This window comes from Simochromis diagramma, unplaced genomic scaffold, assembly GCF_900408965.1.
Source record: "Simochromis diagramma unplaced genomic scaffold, fSimDia1.1 OVJJ01000603.1, whole genome shotgun sequence".
Lineage (NCBI taxonomy): Eukaryota > Metazoa > Chordata > Actinopteri > Cichliformes > Cichlidae > Simochromis > Simochromis diagramma.
The window spans coordinates 21562040-21581538 of record NW_024387414.1 but is presented as its reverse complement, the minus strand read 5'-3'; the positions used below and the strand labels follow the sequence as shown (position 1 = coordinate 21581538).

General features: G+C 38.2%; 1 protein-coding gene across 5 annotated transcripts in view; it reads left to right on the top strand.

Moving 5' to 3' along the window:
* Positions 1-19499, top strand: part of mettl15 (methyltransferase like 15) — a 62085-nt gene that overhangs the window by 39330 nt on the left and 3256 nt on the right. For all 5 annotated transcript variants that reach the window (XM_040010969.1, XM_040010970.1, XM_040010968.1 and 2 more), the window contains 2 exons: positions 13775-13966; positions 17023-17201. In XM_040010969.1, coding sequence (XP_039866903.1) covers positions 13775-13966; positions 17023-17201 — 371 coding nt within the window. The remainder of the gene's footprint in view (positions 1-13774; positions 13967-17022; positions 17202-19499) is intronic.

The window sequence follows — 19499 nt, the reverse complement described above, 5'->3', positions numbered from 1 at the left end:
CCCCTGCTGAAAGCAATCAATCACCATCTTGTCTTAGGCTTCAGTGACGCAGGTAAAGGAACTGAGCAGGTCAACACAAGGGAATGTTTCAGGCTTGATTTGTGAAGAAGCAGCATGATGCTGAATGAGCATGCGCTCAGACTGAGGCTACTGTGAAGGCTGCTGATGTCCTCACCAATGGTAGCCTTAAATATTTAGTGAAGGAATGATTTCTGAAAAAAAAAGATTCAGTACTGACCTCAGAAAAGGCAGAAAGAAAAAATATCATTGCCACCTATTTTGACAGTTTGATGGATACAGTATAAAGCTGTTTTGAGAAAGTATTTTATGAAAGAACGTAAAGATAATATTAGAAAAGTATACCTATTTTTTTCAATTAATTAAAGGAAATGACTCACTCATAAGGTGCTCTTAATATCACCCCTAACATTTTAAAGCTTATAAAAGTAGTAAGTCGATAACTAAAAGTAATTTTAAATTCAAATTCAGCTTCACCATAGCATGACTTTTGTGTTTTCTTCACTGAAATGTGCATATTTGTCAAACACAACATGAAAAGATCTTAAAGGGGATTTAATCTAGACCCATTTGTGTTCAGGCAGAACACAAGGAAGACATGGAGATGGTGTGAATGGATACAAGGTGAAATGAAAAGGCGCGATCAGATGCAAATTCACTCAGGGCAGTGCGACCTGGCAGGATAAAATATAGAAGATGAGGTTTCAGCTTCAACAAAAAACCCCATATGGTTCATATTGTGGTCATTAGAATGAGAGAGATAAGAAAAAAGCTGAGATACTGGAGGAGAATAGCGCACAAGCCGAACTTCGTTCATCTCTAATCCCCCCCCCCCCAAAAAAACAAAAACCCCACACACACAAAGTGACAATTCATATTTTGTTTGTACTCTTTGTACTCTAATTAAAGTTGACTTGTTATATTATTATTGTATGACCAGAGGTGAAATGCACTCACCAGCCACTATTTTTTGGCCAGCATTTAGATTTTGGTTACCAGTTTGAGTTGATTTGAGCTTTGGGAAGTGATGCATTGTCCTGGTTAATGCAGGATGATTCTAAAGAGATGGACATGGTCAGCAACAATACTCAGGTAGGCGTTGAAACAATGCTTAGTTGACTCAAAATGTGCCAAGAAAATATCCTCCACACCATTACATAACCAGCACCAGCCTCGGCCATTGTCACAAGCGAGGATGGAGCCATGCTTTTATGTTGTTTATTCAATAATTTTCCAATCTTCTCTTGTCAAATTTTGCTGAGTCTTAGTGACTCTTAGCTAAGAACAGAAAGCTTAGACTGACTGGAGTGAGCCTTAGTACGGTCTTCTGCTGCTGTAGCCCATCCGCCTCAAAGTTCACAGTCTTGCACATTCAGAGATGCTTTTCTGGATACCTTGGCTGTAACAAGTGGTTATTTGAGTTACTGCTGCCTTCCTTTTTTCAGACTATTTTGTGTGAACTCTAGAGATGTTTGTGTGGTAGAATGTGCAAAAAACATTCCAGTAGATCAGCAGTTTCTAAAATACTCAGACCAGCCATCTGGCATGAACTATCTGTTTATCTGTTATCTGTTGTCAAGCTCTGTTTTGCAACCATGCCATTTTCAGAGTCACTTCAGTCACCTTTCTTCTTCATTCTGATTCTCAGCAACTTCAGCAAATTAACTTGACCATGGCTACATGCCTAAATGCTTCACATTGCTGACATGTGATTGACTGACTAGCAGTGTTGGGACTAACGCGTTATTAAGTAACGCGTTACAGTAACTACGTTATTATTGTGGTAACGAGCACGGTAACTAGTTATTATGCCAAAATCAGGAACGCGTTAGTGGGATTTAGATAGGGGTCGTTACTCGTTTCTTTGTGTGGTGGCTATCGCGGAGCTTCCCAAGATTCAGTAACATTAGCAAGTGGTGGAGACCAGCAGGTGGATGAGGGAAAGGGGAGGCAGGAGGAGGAGAGACCCGAGGCGGCCGCTGGTCTGAGTGTCAGGTGAACTGAACTTCAGGTAAGAAGTTATGACCTGCAGTCTATCCGGGTCAGATATAAACCACGTTTCGGTGGAGTTTATTTTCGTTATGCTGACTTTTTCCGTACTGCGTACTAGCTAGCATGACGGAGTTTCTATACAGCTGGATGGGTGCTATGATGTTGATGTTGAACTTTATTTTGTTCATAAGGTTAGTTAGTAGAGTTGCCAACCGTCCCGTAAAAAACAGAATCGTCTCGTATTCAGAGAAAATATTACGCGTTTCGTATTGAGGTGAAAAGGAACGCAGTTTGTCCCGTACTTCAGCTAGAATGGAAAAAGACACAAAGCTGGAGCTGCACAGCTGCCTCTTCTTCTCTCGTTCTTTCCCCCCCCCTCTCCTGTTGAAATTGATCAATGATCAGCTTTTCTCTCTTGTTTGTTTATCGCCCACTTTGCGCCAGAAAGAGGAAGCCAGCGGATGTTGCGCTAAACAACAGCAGTGCGTTTAAGCTTGATCAGCTGTTGTTAGAATTTATTTAATATTAATTTTTAGTATCAGCTGATGTTTGCTGGAGCCACAGCTGTAAACCTGCTGGTCATGATGTCGGTTTGGTTATCTGGTAAGAGGGAAACATGAAGATGAAACCAGGAGATGTCCTTACTGAATCATGAGAGCTGAACAGGTGATGGAGAAACAGGTTTATCTTTTAGGTCACATGAATGAGTTGAAGGGAAGTTATGAACTGTTTCTGAGAGACAAATAACACCAGGATCCTTTTTCTACGTAGCTGACAGCTGGTAACTGTGCAGGGGCGGATCTAGCAAAGTTTTGCCAGGGGGGCCAGGTAGGGCATCAGAGGGGGGCACAAGGAAATACTTTACTTTCTTATTCTCATTTAAAATATCTAGCTTTTAAAAAATAATTATCTGAATCTTACAACAAACGATTGATAGATTGATGCATATATACCATCAAAACTGTGTACATCACTGTCACAACAGCGTTTGTTTTCATTCAAAGGCTTTATGATTTTTCTAGGGGTGCAACGATACACAAAATTCACGGTTCGGTTCGGTTCGATACTTTGGTGTCACGGTTCGATATTTTTTCGATACAAAAAAAATGTTCATGCATTTTTAATTTGTCATTTATTAAAATTATAAATATATATTTTAACTCAAAAGTACAGTTTTTAAATTTAACCCTAACCCTTGTGCGTGTTTTTTATTTTGACAGCGAATGCGCACCTGCGGACCACTTATGTGCAGCCCTGGTTATTTAGCTATATTGCAGCCACAGAAATTCTTTTGTCCATGAAACCATAAAGCTGCACTTTCTTTTTGCCTTATAGTCTGATTTGTCATAACTTCTCCGTTTTGTGGTAAGCTTTTCTTTGGCTGTCACTTCTTCACCCTGACCTGTCTTATTTGGCTCAGCAGAACTGAAATGCTTTTACACGCTCACTCACATAAGCTCAGCGATTCTCTGCGCGATCAACCTCTCACATGTTTAAGCTTGCTGCGGGAGATTTCACTTGTCATGTTTGCATAGTAAGCTAACGATTAATAAGACGATGTCAGAGGAATTCGTGCACAAATTATCATCACTCACAGATCAGTGCTGTCGCTCTCTATACACAGTTCGCACGATTGCAAAGTGAAAGCAAAAAAACAAGCGCAAATTCAAACGCGACTTCAATATGTCACATATTGACAGTGGCTCACCGATGCCAATGACATAATTACCCAGCTACATTTCTGAAAGAATGCAAAAGCATTGACATATATTTTTCCTACAATAGCCCGACGGGCAGGGAAGAGATAGATTTTGGTAGCCCGACTGAAAAAATCGCTAGCTCTGGGACGTCGGGCTAGCGATATTGCAAGCCCTGTATCTGATTGAGGAATCACTCATCTTTGGAAAAGAGAGTTTATTACAGAGAAATGGCTCTTTCCAAAATAAAAGCTATACTATCCGCTTCTTCTGGGCTATATTCTCAGCAGCATAAGGAGAATCATGTGCTAACAGCTGTCTAAATGACTCGGCTAAAGTTAGTAGCATGCTTGTTGTTTTTGTCTTTGCACTAGGATGATGTCAGCGTAAATGTGCAGTCATATTCGTTGTGTTCCCACTAGTGCTTTCAGGTTGATCTCGTTGAAATAACCTTAACGCCACAACACGGCAAATCTCCGTTAACGAGCTACCGCCGATTGCTCCGTGCATGGGGCTAGACGGCAAACACGTTAACGAGCTAACTGCGCTAACACACTAGTTCACACCAATGTAATTGAGCATTGCATGGCACATCCAACATACTATATTCGTATCGATATTGAACCGTTCGATACAGTGCTTTCGGTTCGGTACGCATATGTATCGAACAATACAACATTTGTAATTTATTTTATCAATTTTCCTTCTGACTATGCTGTCTGTGTTGAGCGCTCAGTGGATCTGCGCTCGACAGTGCAGCCTAGGCGGAGTAGTCGAACACAACTCAATATGAAGAATGTGAATGAAATTGGAGTTCATTGAAAAAGGATCCATTATAATTTTTTGTTTTATTTATTTTAATTTTATTTTTCTCCTTACTATGTGGAGTGGTATATTCTGATTGTAAATTTGTTGTTTGGTTTGGGTTAGGACCGGAGATAAATGTTAATGTTAGTTTGTTCCCTGATTTTTGGTGCCCACTTGTAATATAAATTGGATTGTAGATAGGGGGCAGGGTTTAATAAGAATATTTTCTCCTTCCTGCTCCTTTTCACACATGGTTGTAGTGCTTTTTGATAGAAAGTGTGGTTGGTTGGTTTGAATTGTTGTACCAAGTGTGAAATAAATAAATAAATAAATGAAAAATAAATGAAAATAAATGAAAGTAACGAGTAACTTGAAGCAACTGAATTACTTTTGATAGAAGTAACTAGTAATGTAACTAAGTTACTAATTTAAAGTAACTTATCCAACACTGCTGACTAGATATTTACATAAACGATGAGTTGGAACAGGTGGGGCTTATAAGGTGGCTGGTGAGTGGATGTATCTTCACAAGGCGTTTAGCAGTGAACAAAGCAACCCCACCCACTTACTTTTCAAACCTTTCGCTTACAATCAGCAGCCACTCATAAGAATGTAAAAGGGATGGTTCCCTTATTAAAAGGAGAGGCGCTTAAACTGCTTGTTTCAGGCAATGAATTACCAGAAGATATGAACTACAACCATGTATAAGATAAATAAAGAATTTTAGAACTGTCAATAATGCAAAACTACTATAGAACTGAAAATGATGCATAATGGGTTCAGCTTGATCCACTGAGATGCCAGAATAACAAAAAACAAAGGCATGTCAATATTGTACGATGCTACAGCTATAAATAGTTCAGATCTCTTAAGCAATTATGAGCCCACTTGAACCTCAGCACATACACCACTGAAACTTGTCCTCTTTAATAATATAAGACCTTACATAAGGCATTTATATCTCCAACTCTGTGTCTAAGCCACATAAAGAAGTTAATAATTTAGAAATCTTATGTAACTGTTTTGCATATTTTTAAATCCTTCATTGGCTTATAAAAACACGTTAAAGAACAACAGCACAGTGATGGTTAATTTTGGTGCAGAAACTATAAATTGGCATTGAAAACAAACCTTGAACTTAAAAGGAAACATTGACATTGAAATACTTCTTTTGAAAAAAGAAAAAGATCCACTCCTAGTGGGCCTAGAGTATACTGATTATAAAACACAGAGTTTTAAAAAATGACACCTTAAAATCCAGCCATCCATCCATGTCATGCTGCTTATCCTGGACCTGGTTGCAGGGGCAGCGGTCTAAAAAAGTTAGGGGCTGGGCTAAAAAGAGAACAACGTTTGTAGAATTTGCATTCGGGGGAGAGAATGTCACTCTTTTTGACCTATTGTCAATTTGCAATCTTTGTGCTTTCTGCCCTAATTTAAGGAGCAAGACTAAATAGGTCAAGTTTTCTTTGTAGTTTTTTTTTTTTTAATCTCACACAGGAAATTGAAATGGGTTAAAGAAAGCATAGTTTTCCAGTTAGAGTTTGCTGTCTTGACACATGTACAATGGAATAGGATATAGCCATAGCTCATTTTTGTTAACTAACCAAATTATGTTTGGTAACCAAGTCGTTTAACCTAATAAAAGACAGAAAACAATTAAAAACTGAGCTTACTCTTGTGGGCAGAGTTAATTACTGGCCAAACAAATACTTCATGTTTATTTTATTTTCTATGAAACCATTAATCACATTCTTCATTAATCAAATCATGCAGAACGTTGTTGCACATCACTGTGCAGGTTAGCATTGCTGTCATCCTTTTACTTTACGCTTTGCTTCTTTACAACTTTGCTTTACAGATAGAGAGAGACAGGGAATGCATACTTAGGTTAAACCTTAGGTTTAAATGCATCTTAGGTAATAGTTGCAACATTTCTAATCTAGTTCATGCCTTTTCCCCCCAGGGATTAGAGGAAGCACTGCTGCTGCACAAGATGATGCAAGTTATTTCACAGTATAACTGAATTTAATGCAGTTACATAAGCTGCAAAGTGAAATTAATAAAGTGAAAATTTTCCAAACAGGCATGCAGTTATTAAGCAGTCCAGTATTTATTTCTTCTTCTTCTTTTTTTTTTCCAAAAAATGCAAGGCAAAAATAAGACAATCGTTCAGAGAATTCTACCTGAAATCATGGTAGCTGTTACAAAGGTAAATGGGTCACTTAAGATGAAGTGCCACTCACCTGGAAAGGATGCAGAAGCTGCAGGAGGTAGAGACATATAACTGCACTTACATCAGACAGTTTTCAGCAGCTCTCAATACTTTGTGCAAAACATTATAACATAATAAAACCCAGAGAAAGCTAAAGAGCCAAACAATAGCCAGCCTGGGAAACATATGAGTCAACTTTGTTGTTGCACTGATGGAATTACACAGTTAAAGTTCACTATAATTTCAACTGTGTGATGACAGGCACATCTACTGTTATAGTAAAGATGTAGGCAAGTATACTGTTTTTATTGGCTTACTGTAACCATAATGTGAATTAGCATGACATTTGTTCAAATGCTCTGGTGGGATAGGCCAGAAATCTTGATTGTGTAGTCACCCAAGAGTGAGTTGTAAATTCTGTATTGCCATGGCTTGAGGAGCATGTGATGCGGAGGTAAAACCTGGAGGGAAAAAATGTTTTTAGGGTTATGTTTATGCTATGTTATGTTAACTTTAGGTTTTAAGTCAAAAAACCTAACTTTTTCATATATATACATTAGTGCTGTCAGCATTAATCTCGTTAATACGACGTTAACGCCATAACCGCATTAACACGGCAAATGCCCATTAGCGAGTTAACGTGGATTGGCCCGTGCAAATCCTGCACGGCACTAACGCATTAACGAGCTAACTGTGCTAATCAAAGGAGCTTGCAAAGAAAAGCGTCTGGACTTCTTTAAGTTACTTGAAAACTGAACTTAGAACTGAAGAAGCTTCTCGGATGAGAGGTGAAACGTCTTCGAGTAACTTAAAGAAGTCCAGACGCTTTTCTTTGCAAGCTCCTTTGACTACGATGACCTGGATGACTGAGAACCTTCACAGACTAACTGTGCTAACACATTGACGCTGTTAAGCTCTCAAATGGCCTCATATTTTGAGTCTAGAATGTAGTTTGGTGTATAGAAGGTTTCATGGTCTACTCAGTGACTGCATGGTGGTTGGTGCTGATATGCCATGATTGGTTTTCAGCAAATGTGCCACTGTACATATGTCTCATCTGTGAGGATATTGTTCCAGATGCCTTGTGGTTTGTTCAGGTCAAAGTTTTGTAAAAATTAGCAGCCCTAGCAAACTAGCCATACTTATTCAGTGTTGTTCAAATTCTACTGACATGAACTTTAACATGCTAACTAAGGCTTGTAAAGTCTTAGATGTAGCTGTTGGATTTTTGCACTTTCTCTGAACACTGCACTGACTGGCCTTGGTGTGAATTTGCTGGGATGTCCACTCTGGGCAAGATTTTGGCATTGTGTTGACTAGGGCTGGGTCATATCATACCGTTCACGGTAATACCGGTATAATGTTGGGCAACGATAATAAAATGAAATATCGCGATAGAATATGGGTAAAACGCACATCCGCAGTGCCTTTGTTTTCATACGCACATGGCAGAAAAAGCATGGCGGTGGCGACGGAGAATGAGAAGGGCGAAAGCGGATTGTTGAATGAAACGGATGAACCAGAATTGGTTTGTAAAAATGCTGCAACTACAGTGGTGTGGCACTGGTTTAGCTTTCATCCGTCAGATGCACAACAAAGCACTATTTTTGGTAGCGCATGCTAGCGGGCCGTCGTTATTACCGTGTTTTTTGGAAAAATTCGGCACACTTAAAATCAATCCTTTGATTTTTCTGAAAATCGACAGTGCCCCTTATAATCCCGTGTGCCTTATGTATGAATTGTGGTTGTGTTTACTGACTTTGAAACAATTTTATGTGGTACACGGCGCTCGAAAATCTGTCAAATATTTTAGTACGACTTTGCTAACCTACGACTCTGCACTGCTCGATGGATTGTCGGAGCATTACGGCTATCATAGGCAGGAGCCTCGCGGTGTGATATGTACTGTGCTTCAACATAATATTACCGTATTGTGTGTGTGTATAACCTCTTTTTAAGTTTTGTGGATATTAAACATGGTTATGCTGAGGGTATGTCGGCCAATTTCCACTGGAAATGCCTTTTGGTTAAACTGTCAGCAAGGCATTTGCATTTGCACTGTTAAATTTTTATATAACTTTAATGCACATAAAAAAACAGCTGCTTGTTTAAGTGAAAATACATTTATTTTTTTTGCACTAATAAAGTTGTGGAGTTGTAAAGTATTTTGTCTAGTGTCATTTATATCGTCAGTTATATCGTTATCGCAAATTTTCAAATGCATATCGTGATAAATATTTTTGGTCATATCGCCCTGCTCTAGTGTTGACACACACCTGAATGCTCCAGACCTGCAAACTACCAAATCTTCTGTTGTTATAGAGCTGTGCACACTTGCTGATGATCAATTAAACAATTGCATTTCATTAGCAAATTACATAATCATGTCACATAGTCACATAAAATGTGCCTAAATGATTTTGTTATGTTGACCTCGAGCTCAAATATAGTTGTCATGGGTAAATGTTGCGATCTTATATTAATATTTTTAAGCCACTACTTTCTTTGTCACTGCTCATACATAATATGTAACAATAATAATAATAAAGATGGATGGATGGATAAGTAACTTTGTAATGTAGTTACTCAAAGATATGGAGAAACATATGGAGAAAATAGCCACCTAATATGCTGCCTTTGCAGATAAATTTAGCAAATAGCTTTGAAACAGTGCCACACTGTTCTCCACTGAACTTAACTGTAAGAGTTTTGAAACTCTTGCCAAATCATTTACACTGCAACTTTAAATAATGAAAAAAAAGGTAGAAATTGGAGATGGTGGGTAGAGTGCTACTGAGGAGGCAGAACAAAAAAGGGATTGTGCAGGTGATGGGGGAAAACAACAAAGCCTTTACTATAGATTTTCCAACAAATTAATCACTGTGCGGGATAGTGAATAACAACAGCAAAGCAAAGAAAGGCCCTGACTGTGTGGGTGAGATGCTCCCTTGCCATTTTGTCTTCAGTGGGTTTTGAAATAGAGGACCTGTCAATTTGTGTTCCTTCTTTTAATGCCCCTAGTTAATCTTGAGGAAGGTGGAGTCTGTAATGTACCTAAAAAGGGCAAGTTTCTAATTGAGTAAACTATCTTACTAGAGTTTATTGCCCCCTCAGGGCCAATTTAGCTTACAGGCAGCAATCAGTAGTAGTGAAAATACTGCAATCAATCAATCAATCAATCAATCAATACTATACATGCAAACATAAACAGTTACTACACAGATTACGGCAGTATCCGATTTATTATTGACACTCCTCACAATCTCACAACCAGAGCTGGCGACAGTTCAAAAACAAATTACATTTTGTTTATATAGACTTTCTGTTATTGTCATTAATACCACGACTGCATCAATGTAGATTTTGAATAATGTTATTGATACATACTTTTACAACACTCTCGGATTAACCTGTATAGAAAATAGTCCAACGATTTGATTGTTTAACAATTTGATAATAATCATCGTCATTAAAAATAAACTGGTTTTTATAAACGGTAATGAATGGGTGCTGTAAGAGTACTGTCTCGGAAACATCAAGCAAATGAACTAAAACGAATAAAAATGATAGGGAACCAAAGAGCAGCAGCATCAGTTGGGAAGCTAATGACAAAAAAACACTCTTGCAAGGCTTTGATCAGCATGCATTTTTATTATGTGGATTAAAATGTATACCTAAGTGCACCAATGCGTGTTGAAAATGTGTCCTTTACAAATGGAGGGACGGGAAAAATTAATAGCGTGTTGTTTTTGATTAGCTGTGAGCACTTATTGTGATGTATAGCTTACACATGGCAGGCATAGACTGAAATTAACCATCCTTCTCCAGATGGAGGTTCGTGTGTTGAGAGCAGTGACTCAGTCTTTGTGCACAGGTTGCTGATTTTTTTCAAAGATGGGTGAGACATCAGATTTAACAAGGCATTTGAAAGTGCTTTGCATGCATTTAAGAGCAGAGGCTTGCTTCACTAGCTAACATTAAGGCTTGTCAAAAAAAAAGAAGAATCTGGGCAGCGTAGCTTATTGACGCTATCCCAACCATCGAAACACTGAAATATTATTGCAGTGTAATTGCTAAGGGCCAATAATTCCAACATTCTCTCTTCTGAGTTGTCAAAATGTTTGTTTTTTTTCCAGTAAATGCTCATACTCAATACCTTTTAAGGAATAGAGAAAGGCAAACAGACCAAGGTCAGTAACTACAAAGTTTTCCAGATAATTTCATTTGTTTAACAAGTGATGCCCTCCAGTATGTAGGCTGAACCAAACATTAATAAATGGACATTGGTAGCTTATGTAACTGCGGCAAGTGTAATAAATAAAAAAAACTGAGGAAATGTAAACCATTAAAGGAATTAAATCAAGAAGGAGAGATGCAGTTGCAACAATTGCAGTATGTTGATTCTAAACTATTGGTTGAGGTTTAGAGAAGTGGAGCAGCCGTTCCATTTTTGTGGTATGAAACATATGAATTCAGATTTTGAGCTGCTTAGCTTTTTGCTGTTACTCTGCAACCTACAAAATTGTTTTTTTTGTCATTTGGAAAGGACAATCTGACATTTTGGTTGCTTTTTTGATGAGTAATGACTTCACTAGAAATGTATTTTCATATATCTGGGAGCTGACGAAGGCTGCATACGACCTTTTGCCCCCAATGTATAGACGCTAACTCCTGTTGCTCTTTTCTGCCATCATCTTTGTTCACACAATGTTAAAAGGTCACATGAAAAATGCATGAAGATGGCTTAAGCATCTTACCACTCGTGCATGAGGAAGTCGGTACACAGAGTCTCCTCTGTCAGACAAGGGGAAGGATCTCAGTAGGCTAGCTAAGACAGTCGGCCTCCAAGGGGGTAAAAATAACTGATTCATTTTTTAAAAGGTTCACGAAAAACTACTCAAGCTTTTATGTGTTGCCAGTGACTCGCTGGTATGTCATACTCCTCTTGAACTCGGCAGCTTAAAACAACCACTCTCCAGATGTTGTGTGTGCGGGTTGTTTTAAGATTTTATGTATTCATGTTTATGCCCCAAAGATTTGCAAGATTCGTTTGTTAACCATTCTTACCAGATGAAGTTGTGCCATTAAGGTCTGATAAAGTGAGAAAAAGAGAGCAGTGTTTGTTTGTGCCACTTACTTTGGTCGTAGCCCAGACTAAGGGTAAGTACAACCTCTAGCCTCTGACCGGTGTGACAAAACCTCCCAAAAACGAACAAAATCAGAAAAGAAAGGAAAAATAACATTTACAACCCTAGTGCTAAACCTAATTTAATCCTAAGTTTTGGAAGGCAGTAATGAACTTTTGGGGAAAAGATTTCAATGGTTTTTGATGGGAGTCAGAATGAAGAATTTAGTTGTTCTCTGCTTGCTGAGATTTAGGAAAACAGTTGAATTAAAACAAAAATTTTAAATGCTGATAGTTTAAAGTTAGGGTTTGGGTTACAGTTGCTGTATACTAATGACTGCTTACACTCCAGAGGGTTAAAAGAACTCTAGAAAAGATGGTAAGAACTGGTCATTGAAACTTACTCTGTTTGTGATATTGGTGTACCTCAGGGAAGTATTCTTGGTCTACTAGTCTTCCTTTTTTTTTTTTTTTTTAATGTTCATGATTAACCATTTTTTACCCTCTTTATGCACATGACAGTAAGCTGCTTCTGTTAGCCACAAATATTTCTTACATTTTACGTATCAGTTAATAAACTCATTAACTATATATTTTGTCTAGTTAATAGTAGGGCTGCCACAAACGATTATTTTGATAGTCGACTAGTCACCGATTATTTTTGCGATTAGTCGACTAATCAGATCATGCATCCATTGGACGTAAAACGTACAGCTTATTGCACCAGCATGCGTCTGCTCTTATATAACTATCATTAGCTTACAGTTTTAAGTGTTTAAGGTATGTGCTAACTAAAAATAAAGACAAGATGATAGTTTATTAAATTTTAATGAAATTTGCAGATTGTTTCGGTGAAGTTTAATAAACTCCTTGCTATCTAAAATATAACAGGACACCGGAGTATATTCTCGAGCATCTCACACTTCTGATAATCAGCTGTCTTCTTGATGTTTATTCAGCTGTGTAAAAACTATAACTTTAATCTCAGCCAAACCGATTTACTCAGGAACAAATAAAATAATAAAAAAGCCAAACAATAACATTTTGAAGTTATCTAAATGACTTATATATGTTTAACCTGAGTAGCGAAAGACTGCAGTTGGTTTGAAAACAATTTGCCGGGAGTCCGGTGTTCTCACGGGCTCTAGTGAGCCTTACCCCCGGCTAGCTGTCGAGCTAGTGGGTAACAGACGTTTCCAAAAACGTCGGAGTGCTTTTGAAAGCATGTGGTGTCTTGATAAACTGAGCAGATATTTGAGGTTTATACAGTTACATTCTCGCCTGAAAATATGTTAAACGTTTATTTTGTGACCCAGAAAGAATAATAAGAGTAATATTAAAACTAACTAGCTGCCGCCATTGTTGGAAACTGAGCTGGGCTGCACTATGAATTCTGGGACACAGCTTCTTCTTCTTCGGGGTTTAACGGCAGCTGGCATCCTTGTACATGCAGTGCTGCCATCTTCTGTTTCAGTCCGTTATTGCACTCTTAAATCCTACTACTTATTCCTGCGTCTTTTGTGATCTTACAAAGCTTCAAACGACGTAGTCGATGTAATCGTGACTAGTCGACTAATCGTGGCAGCCCTAGTTAATAGACACATTTTAGAATATAAAATTATGTAATACAACTTCTTTTTGTAAAATATGGAACACATTTCACAATAGTATTAGAAATACTCATTTGTCTCCACATTGTAAGCATTTGTGAAGGTAGGTCTTCTTCAATTTACTATGGATTTTTTTCTTTGGTTACAAATATAATCTCTTTGTATTACATTATAAAATATTTTTTTCTAGATTTCGACTACATATGTTTTATATGTAGCCGAAACATATTCTCCAGTCTTTTAATAGCCATCATGTCTTCAGTTGTCTTTGTCTCTAAATACACTATTTCGTTCCCTAATTCTTTCTCAGTGGTCGTGTGAAACCAATGCTTGGCCGGTTCAGTGAGCTTGAAGACCTGCTGTCAAACATGAACGTTAAGCCAGGCAGCATTGATGCTGTCCTGTTGGATGCTGGCTGTTCCTCCATGCAGATGGATGAGGCAGAAAGAGGCTTCTCCCTGAGCAAAGATGGACCGTTGGATATGAGAATGGATGGAGACAGGTAAAAGATTTGATACATACATTGGTTGGCTTATTGTGATATGCTGGATAATCAGAAGCGCTTGTGCGGTATTAATCAGTGTAATAATGTGAAAGTGCAGATTGTACAAAAAGGCGTACCTAAAATGGGTTACCAACAGCATGGGTCCAATTAATGTTATTTGTTTCTCCTATAAGTGATGACCTGAAGGCGTGAAAAAATGTTTGTTTGTTTTTTTTAAACAATGAAAACAAACCCATTTTCAGTCGACCTCTAGTGGTTATGTTAAAGAAAGCGTTCACCAAAAAACTTTTGTCCTGTTCCTACATTGAACATTTGCAGAGTGTTTGTGAAGCAAAACTAAACTTCCAATCTGATCAATGAAACTGGCTGTGCCAGGCATGAAAGCACTTTGCATTACAAAAGTTCTATTCTTTTTATATTGTTTATCTGAGATGTGCTCGGGACTTGTACACAGTAACAGGGCAAAAAGTAAACTGATGGTATATGTAAGAAGGGAGTTAGCATTGCGATTTAATTTGGTAATTTTGTAGTTATACCCTTTAGATAATTTACTGTACCGGTAATTAGTAGACGTTAACATACCCATGTTACACAATCTCAGCAAGGAACTCATTCACTGAGATTGTGATTGGGCTAACATAAAAAAAACACAGTACATTCAATTCTTCCACAGATGTCAGCATCAGTGTACTAATGCCTCAGTCACACTTAGCGACTGGGCTAGCTACATTTGAGTTCCCTGACTGATTGGTGAGTGGTTGCTAGCAGTCACGAGGTAAATTTGTCCCAATGAGATGTATGGTGCAATTGCTGTGGTTACCCATATGGAAAAGATATATATAAATCTTATAAAGTTTTTATCTGTCTTGTATGAAACTTGTATGAAAAGCATACAAGAGTGAAAACACATATAAGATCCCTTGAAAAATTATATAATGAAACTTGTATGTTTTATATACTTACTAAAAAAAATATATGAAAGTAATGAGAAAGTGGCCACTTTCATGAGTAAATCATATATGTTTTTACTATTTCTTTTCCATATGGGTATGCACTGATTACCATGGTTGGCTCTAGTATCCATGGGAAACTTTGTTTACAAACTACTGGAGCTACGTTCTGAGTTGTAGTGAAACTGAACAGAGGCACACAAAAATGTGTTGGCTACAGTGGTGAAAAGCTCTGTTATTTTATGTTTCCATTTTTCCTCAGTGAATTGTTGTCTCCAGGACCTGTCTTTACGTCCATGTGACTGGGACCTAAACCTTTCAGGAGACATTCTAAAACCCTTATTCTAGCCTGATTTAGCCCTACTTGCCTAATGGTGTTGGCCAGAGGGGCCGATGGCGTGATATGGCAGCCTCGCTTCTGTCAGTCTGCCCCAGGGCAGCTGTGGCTACAACTGTAGCTTGCCTCCACCAGTGTATGAATGTGAGAGTGAATGAATAGTGGCATTGTAAAGCGCTTTGGGTGCCTTGAAAAGCGCTATATAAATCCAATCCATTATTATTATTATTATTATTATTATTATTATTCCTTTACCACTTTTGATGTGTGTTTGGGGTCATTGTCCTGTTGGAACACCCAACTGCACCCAAGACCCAACCTTCGTGCTGATGATTTTAGGTTATGTTGAAGAATGTGAAGGTAATCCTCCTTCTTCATTATCCCATTTACTCTCTGTAAAGCACCAGTTCCATTGGCAGCAAAACAGCCCCACAGCATAATACGCCCACCACCATGCTTGATTGTAGGCATGGTGTTCTTGGGGTTAAAGGCCTCACCTTTTCTCCTCCAAACATATTACTGGGGATTGTGGCCAAAAAGCTCGATTTTTGTTTTGTCTGACCACAGAACTTTCCTCCAGAAGGTCTTATCTTTGTTCATGTGATCAGCAGCAAACTTCAGTCGAGCCTTAAGGTGCCGCTTTTGGAGCAAGGGCTTCCTTCTTGCACGGCAGCATCTCAGTCCATGGAGACGCAAAACACGTTTGACTGTGGACAATGACACCTGTGTTCCAGCAGCTTCTAATTCTTGGCAGATCTGCTTTTTGGTGATTCTTGGTTGACTCTTCACCCTCCTGACCAATTTTCTCTCAGCAGCAGGTGATAGCTTGCGTTTTCTTCCTGATCTTGGCAGTGACGAAACAGTGCCATGCACTTTATACTTACAAACAATTGTTTGCACTGTTGCTCTTGGGATATGCAGCTGCTTTGAAATGGCCCCAAGTGACTTTCCTGACTTGTTCAAGTCAATAATTCGCTTTTTCAGATCCATGCTGAGCTCCTTTGACTTTCCCATTGTAGCGTTTGTGGGCGTTTGTATCCAATGAGCCCTATTTAACTGGCCTAAGAGAAGTCACCAGCTGTAGTCACTCATAATCACTCACAAGAAGTTAAGAGGCTATGCTATGAAGCTCAGTTCACTGACAGCTTTCTAAGTCACCAAAATTGCTAATTCATGTTGCTGTATGTATATTTTTGACCCAGCAAATGTCATCACTTTTTTCTGTTAACCCATAATAAAGTCATTAAAGAACCAAACTTCATGAATGTTTTTTGTGACAAAGAAGTATCTGTTCCAATCACTCTATCTGAGAAAAATCAGAGTTTTAGAAATAACGGGACACTCATTAGAGCCATTATATTATATTCTTTACAAGTGTATGTAAATGTTTGACCACAACTGTATTTTCCAAACCAAAAGATCAATTTCTCCCTTTTGGTCTTATCCAATAAAGTATGTATTTCCCAAGTAGTAAAATGTACTACATTTTGTGTCAGTTTTTATATATTATTTTATAGAAATATCCATATTCCTTCCCGAATATTTTCAGAAACATTTCTGCATCACTTTAAAATGTCAGCATAATTCACAAAGAAACTCCTTTACAAGCTGATGCAAAAGCTGCTTTTCTCTTTTCCTTCCCTCACAATCATTCTATTCATGACTGTCATAAAGGTTTTCAGCTGTAGCTCAGAGTTGTCAGGATTCACCACTGTCAGCAAGGACATGACGTCAAGCAACTTAATTGGGCTTCTCTTTGTGCGTAGGTACCCCGACATGCCCTGCGCCGCTGACGTTGTGAATACCTTAGATCAACAGGCTCTTGCATCCATCCTCACTGCATATGGGGAAGAAAGACACGCCAGGAAAATAGCTTCAGCCATTGTGGAGGCACGCCGTGTCAGCCCCATCACCCGGACACAGCAGTTGGCCAGTGTGGTTGCAGGTAAATAGACACCACCCTGATTAATTCCCTGCAGCATTCAGGAGGCTATAAGGGAAAATAAAAAAGGAGTGGAGTTATTAAGGCTGTCTCCCAGTGGGATGTGTGTGTCTCAGAAAATTATGTGAACTGTGATCTCAGTCATCATCCTCTCTTGTGCCTCTGTTTTGGGTGTTTTTATTCCACCATCCTTGGAGAGATAAAGATGAGGAAGAAACTGAGTTGTAGATGGCTGGAATAAAATGTATGCCTAACTCACATGCAGGAGCCCATCTCTCTCCTTCCACACTGCCTACCTTTTTTGTTTCCTTTCCCCCTCTTTTTCCCCCGTCTTTTCTTTGCTCACAAATACAGACATACACCTGACACAAATGCAAACACCCACATGCACTCACAAACGACACACGAGTTGCATACAACCGGGGTTAGATTATTTGTCTTCGATGATTGTTTTTTTTCCTTTTTTTCCTCTTAAGCCTTATGACTCCACATTTGAGATGCTGAATGGGAGAGATGTCGTTGCAACAGTTATTGCACAGAGCAGTATGTGCGTCAGTGTCACCCTGGGAGAACAGGTGTGAGTAAGAGCAGCTGTTTGATGCTTTTTGAAGAGCAAAGCGAGCTACCACCAGTGTTTATTGGGAACAATCTAAGAGGTCTGGTTTTTTTAAGAAAGTTCCAGGGGGAGCTCTCTGACCAGTTGTGACAGTGATACTCGGCATCATTTTCAGAATAAATGACGAGGGGCTTATGCTTTTCTTTTTTAGGGATAATGTGGGACATTACTCAGCAATACACAAATATATTTAAAGTTGTGTTTTTTTTTGTTTTTTTTACATGGACACAACAAAAAAGTTCTGCAGAATGTTTTTAACTTTCATTTGTTTTCAGTCATTAATTTACTGAAATTAGCAATAGGTAAACAAAGAACCAGGGCTCAGGATCTGTATACACTAATGGGTCCAAATACAAATGATCTACAATAGATGAAGCATTTAAGACCAATGCTTAACCATCTTCCCACACACAGATCAAAAAAATCAAACAAAAATGCCCTAAAAATCCAACTTTTGAGTTGCATAAAAATAAATATTAAACAAATAAAAAAGAAAATAGGATGACTGAATAAAAGCATGATGATGATGATGATGATGATGATGATAATAATAATAATAATAATAATAACTTTATTTACAACTTTATAACTTTTTCAAACACAGAAAATGCTTCAAAGTTTAAATTAAAACACATCAACAAAGTGAACATATTCCAACACACACATACACAGTGTGTGTGTGTGTGTGTGTGTGTGTGTGTGTGTGTGTGTGTGTTGGGTGCCTCCTTTTTCAAACAGAACCATAAGATCTTTTCAGCTTTATAAATTTTGAATTAGAAATGTATTTATTTTAACTAATAAATTGATTTGCAAACCTTATTTTTCCAACAAGCTTTTTGTTTTTTAGATTTTAGATTAAGAGTTGATTGGTTGTTGTATTTACGACAGAGGTTTAAAAATTCTTTCTAAAACTGTTATCTTGATTTGGTGCTGTATATTTAAATTTTAATTTGTGTTGAATGGAATTGAATTGATATGACACACATGTGTAAGAGCACAGGGATTCACAGAAAATATTGCAAATGGACAAAGCTCCTGTAATGACAGGTATAAATATGGTTGTGTGATGACATCACGTCAGTGCACAAAGTGACCAATGTGGTGAGCATAAATCGGCCGTTAAGCAGCACAAGCTGATAGAAGAAACATTAAGTGACATTTAAAGCCTGGGAATAAACGGGGCTTGGCTGCGTATTGGAGCTGCGACATGACTACAGGGCGTAATCGCTCCCGCTCTTTGTTTCCCAGAGGAGCAGCTCATGATCTGAAACATATCACATCATCTGTCAAACATGGTGGAGTCAATGTTATAGCACGGGCACGTGTGGCTGCCGATGAAACTGAGTGATAATGTGACTGCTGATAGAGGAGGCAGGATGAACTGTGTGTAGAGGGCTACACTCTCTGGTCAGATTCAGTCAAATGCTGCAAAACTGTATAAACAGCTTACTGTAAAAAAACACTGTGTATAAAAGTGTGTATAAGAATGGCTATGATAATTTCTTAACCTAATGCAATACTTTTAATAAACCTCTTAAATCAAAATCGATAATTTGTAGTTAAATCACATTTTGATTGTTTGATTTAAAATCTGCCAAAACATTAACATTGCTTTGGTTCACGCTTAACTACCTGATTCTCCTTCATGTACACATCATAATCTCTTCTGTTCTCAATGGATCTGT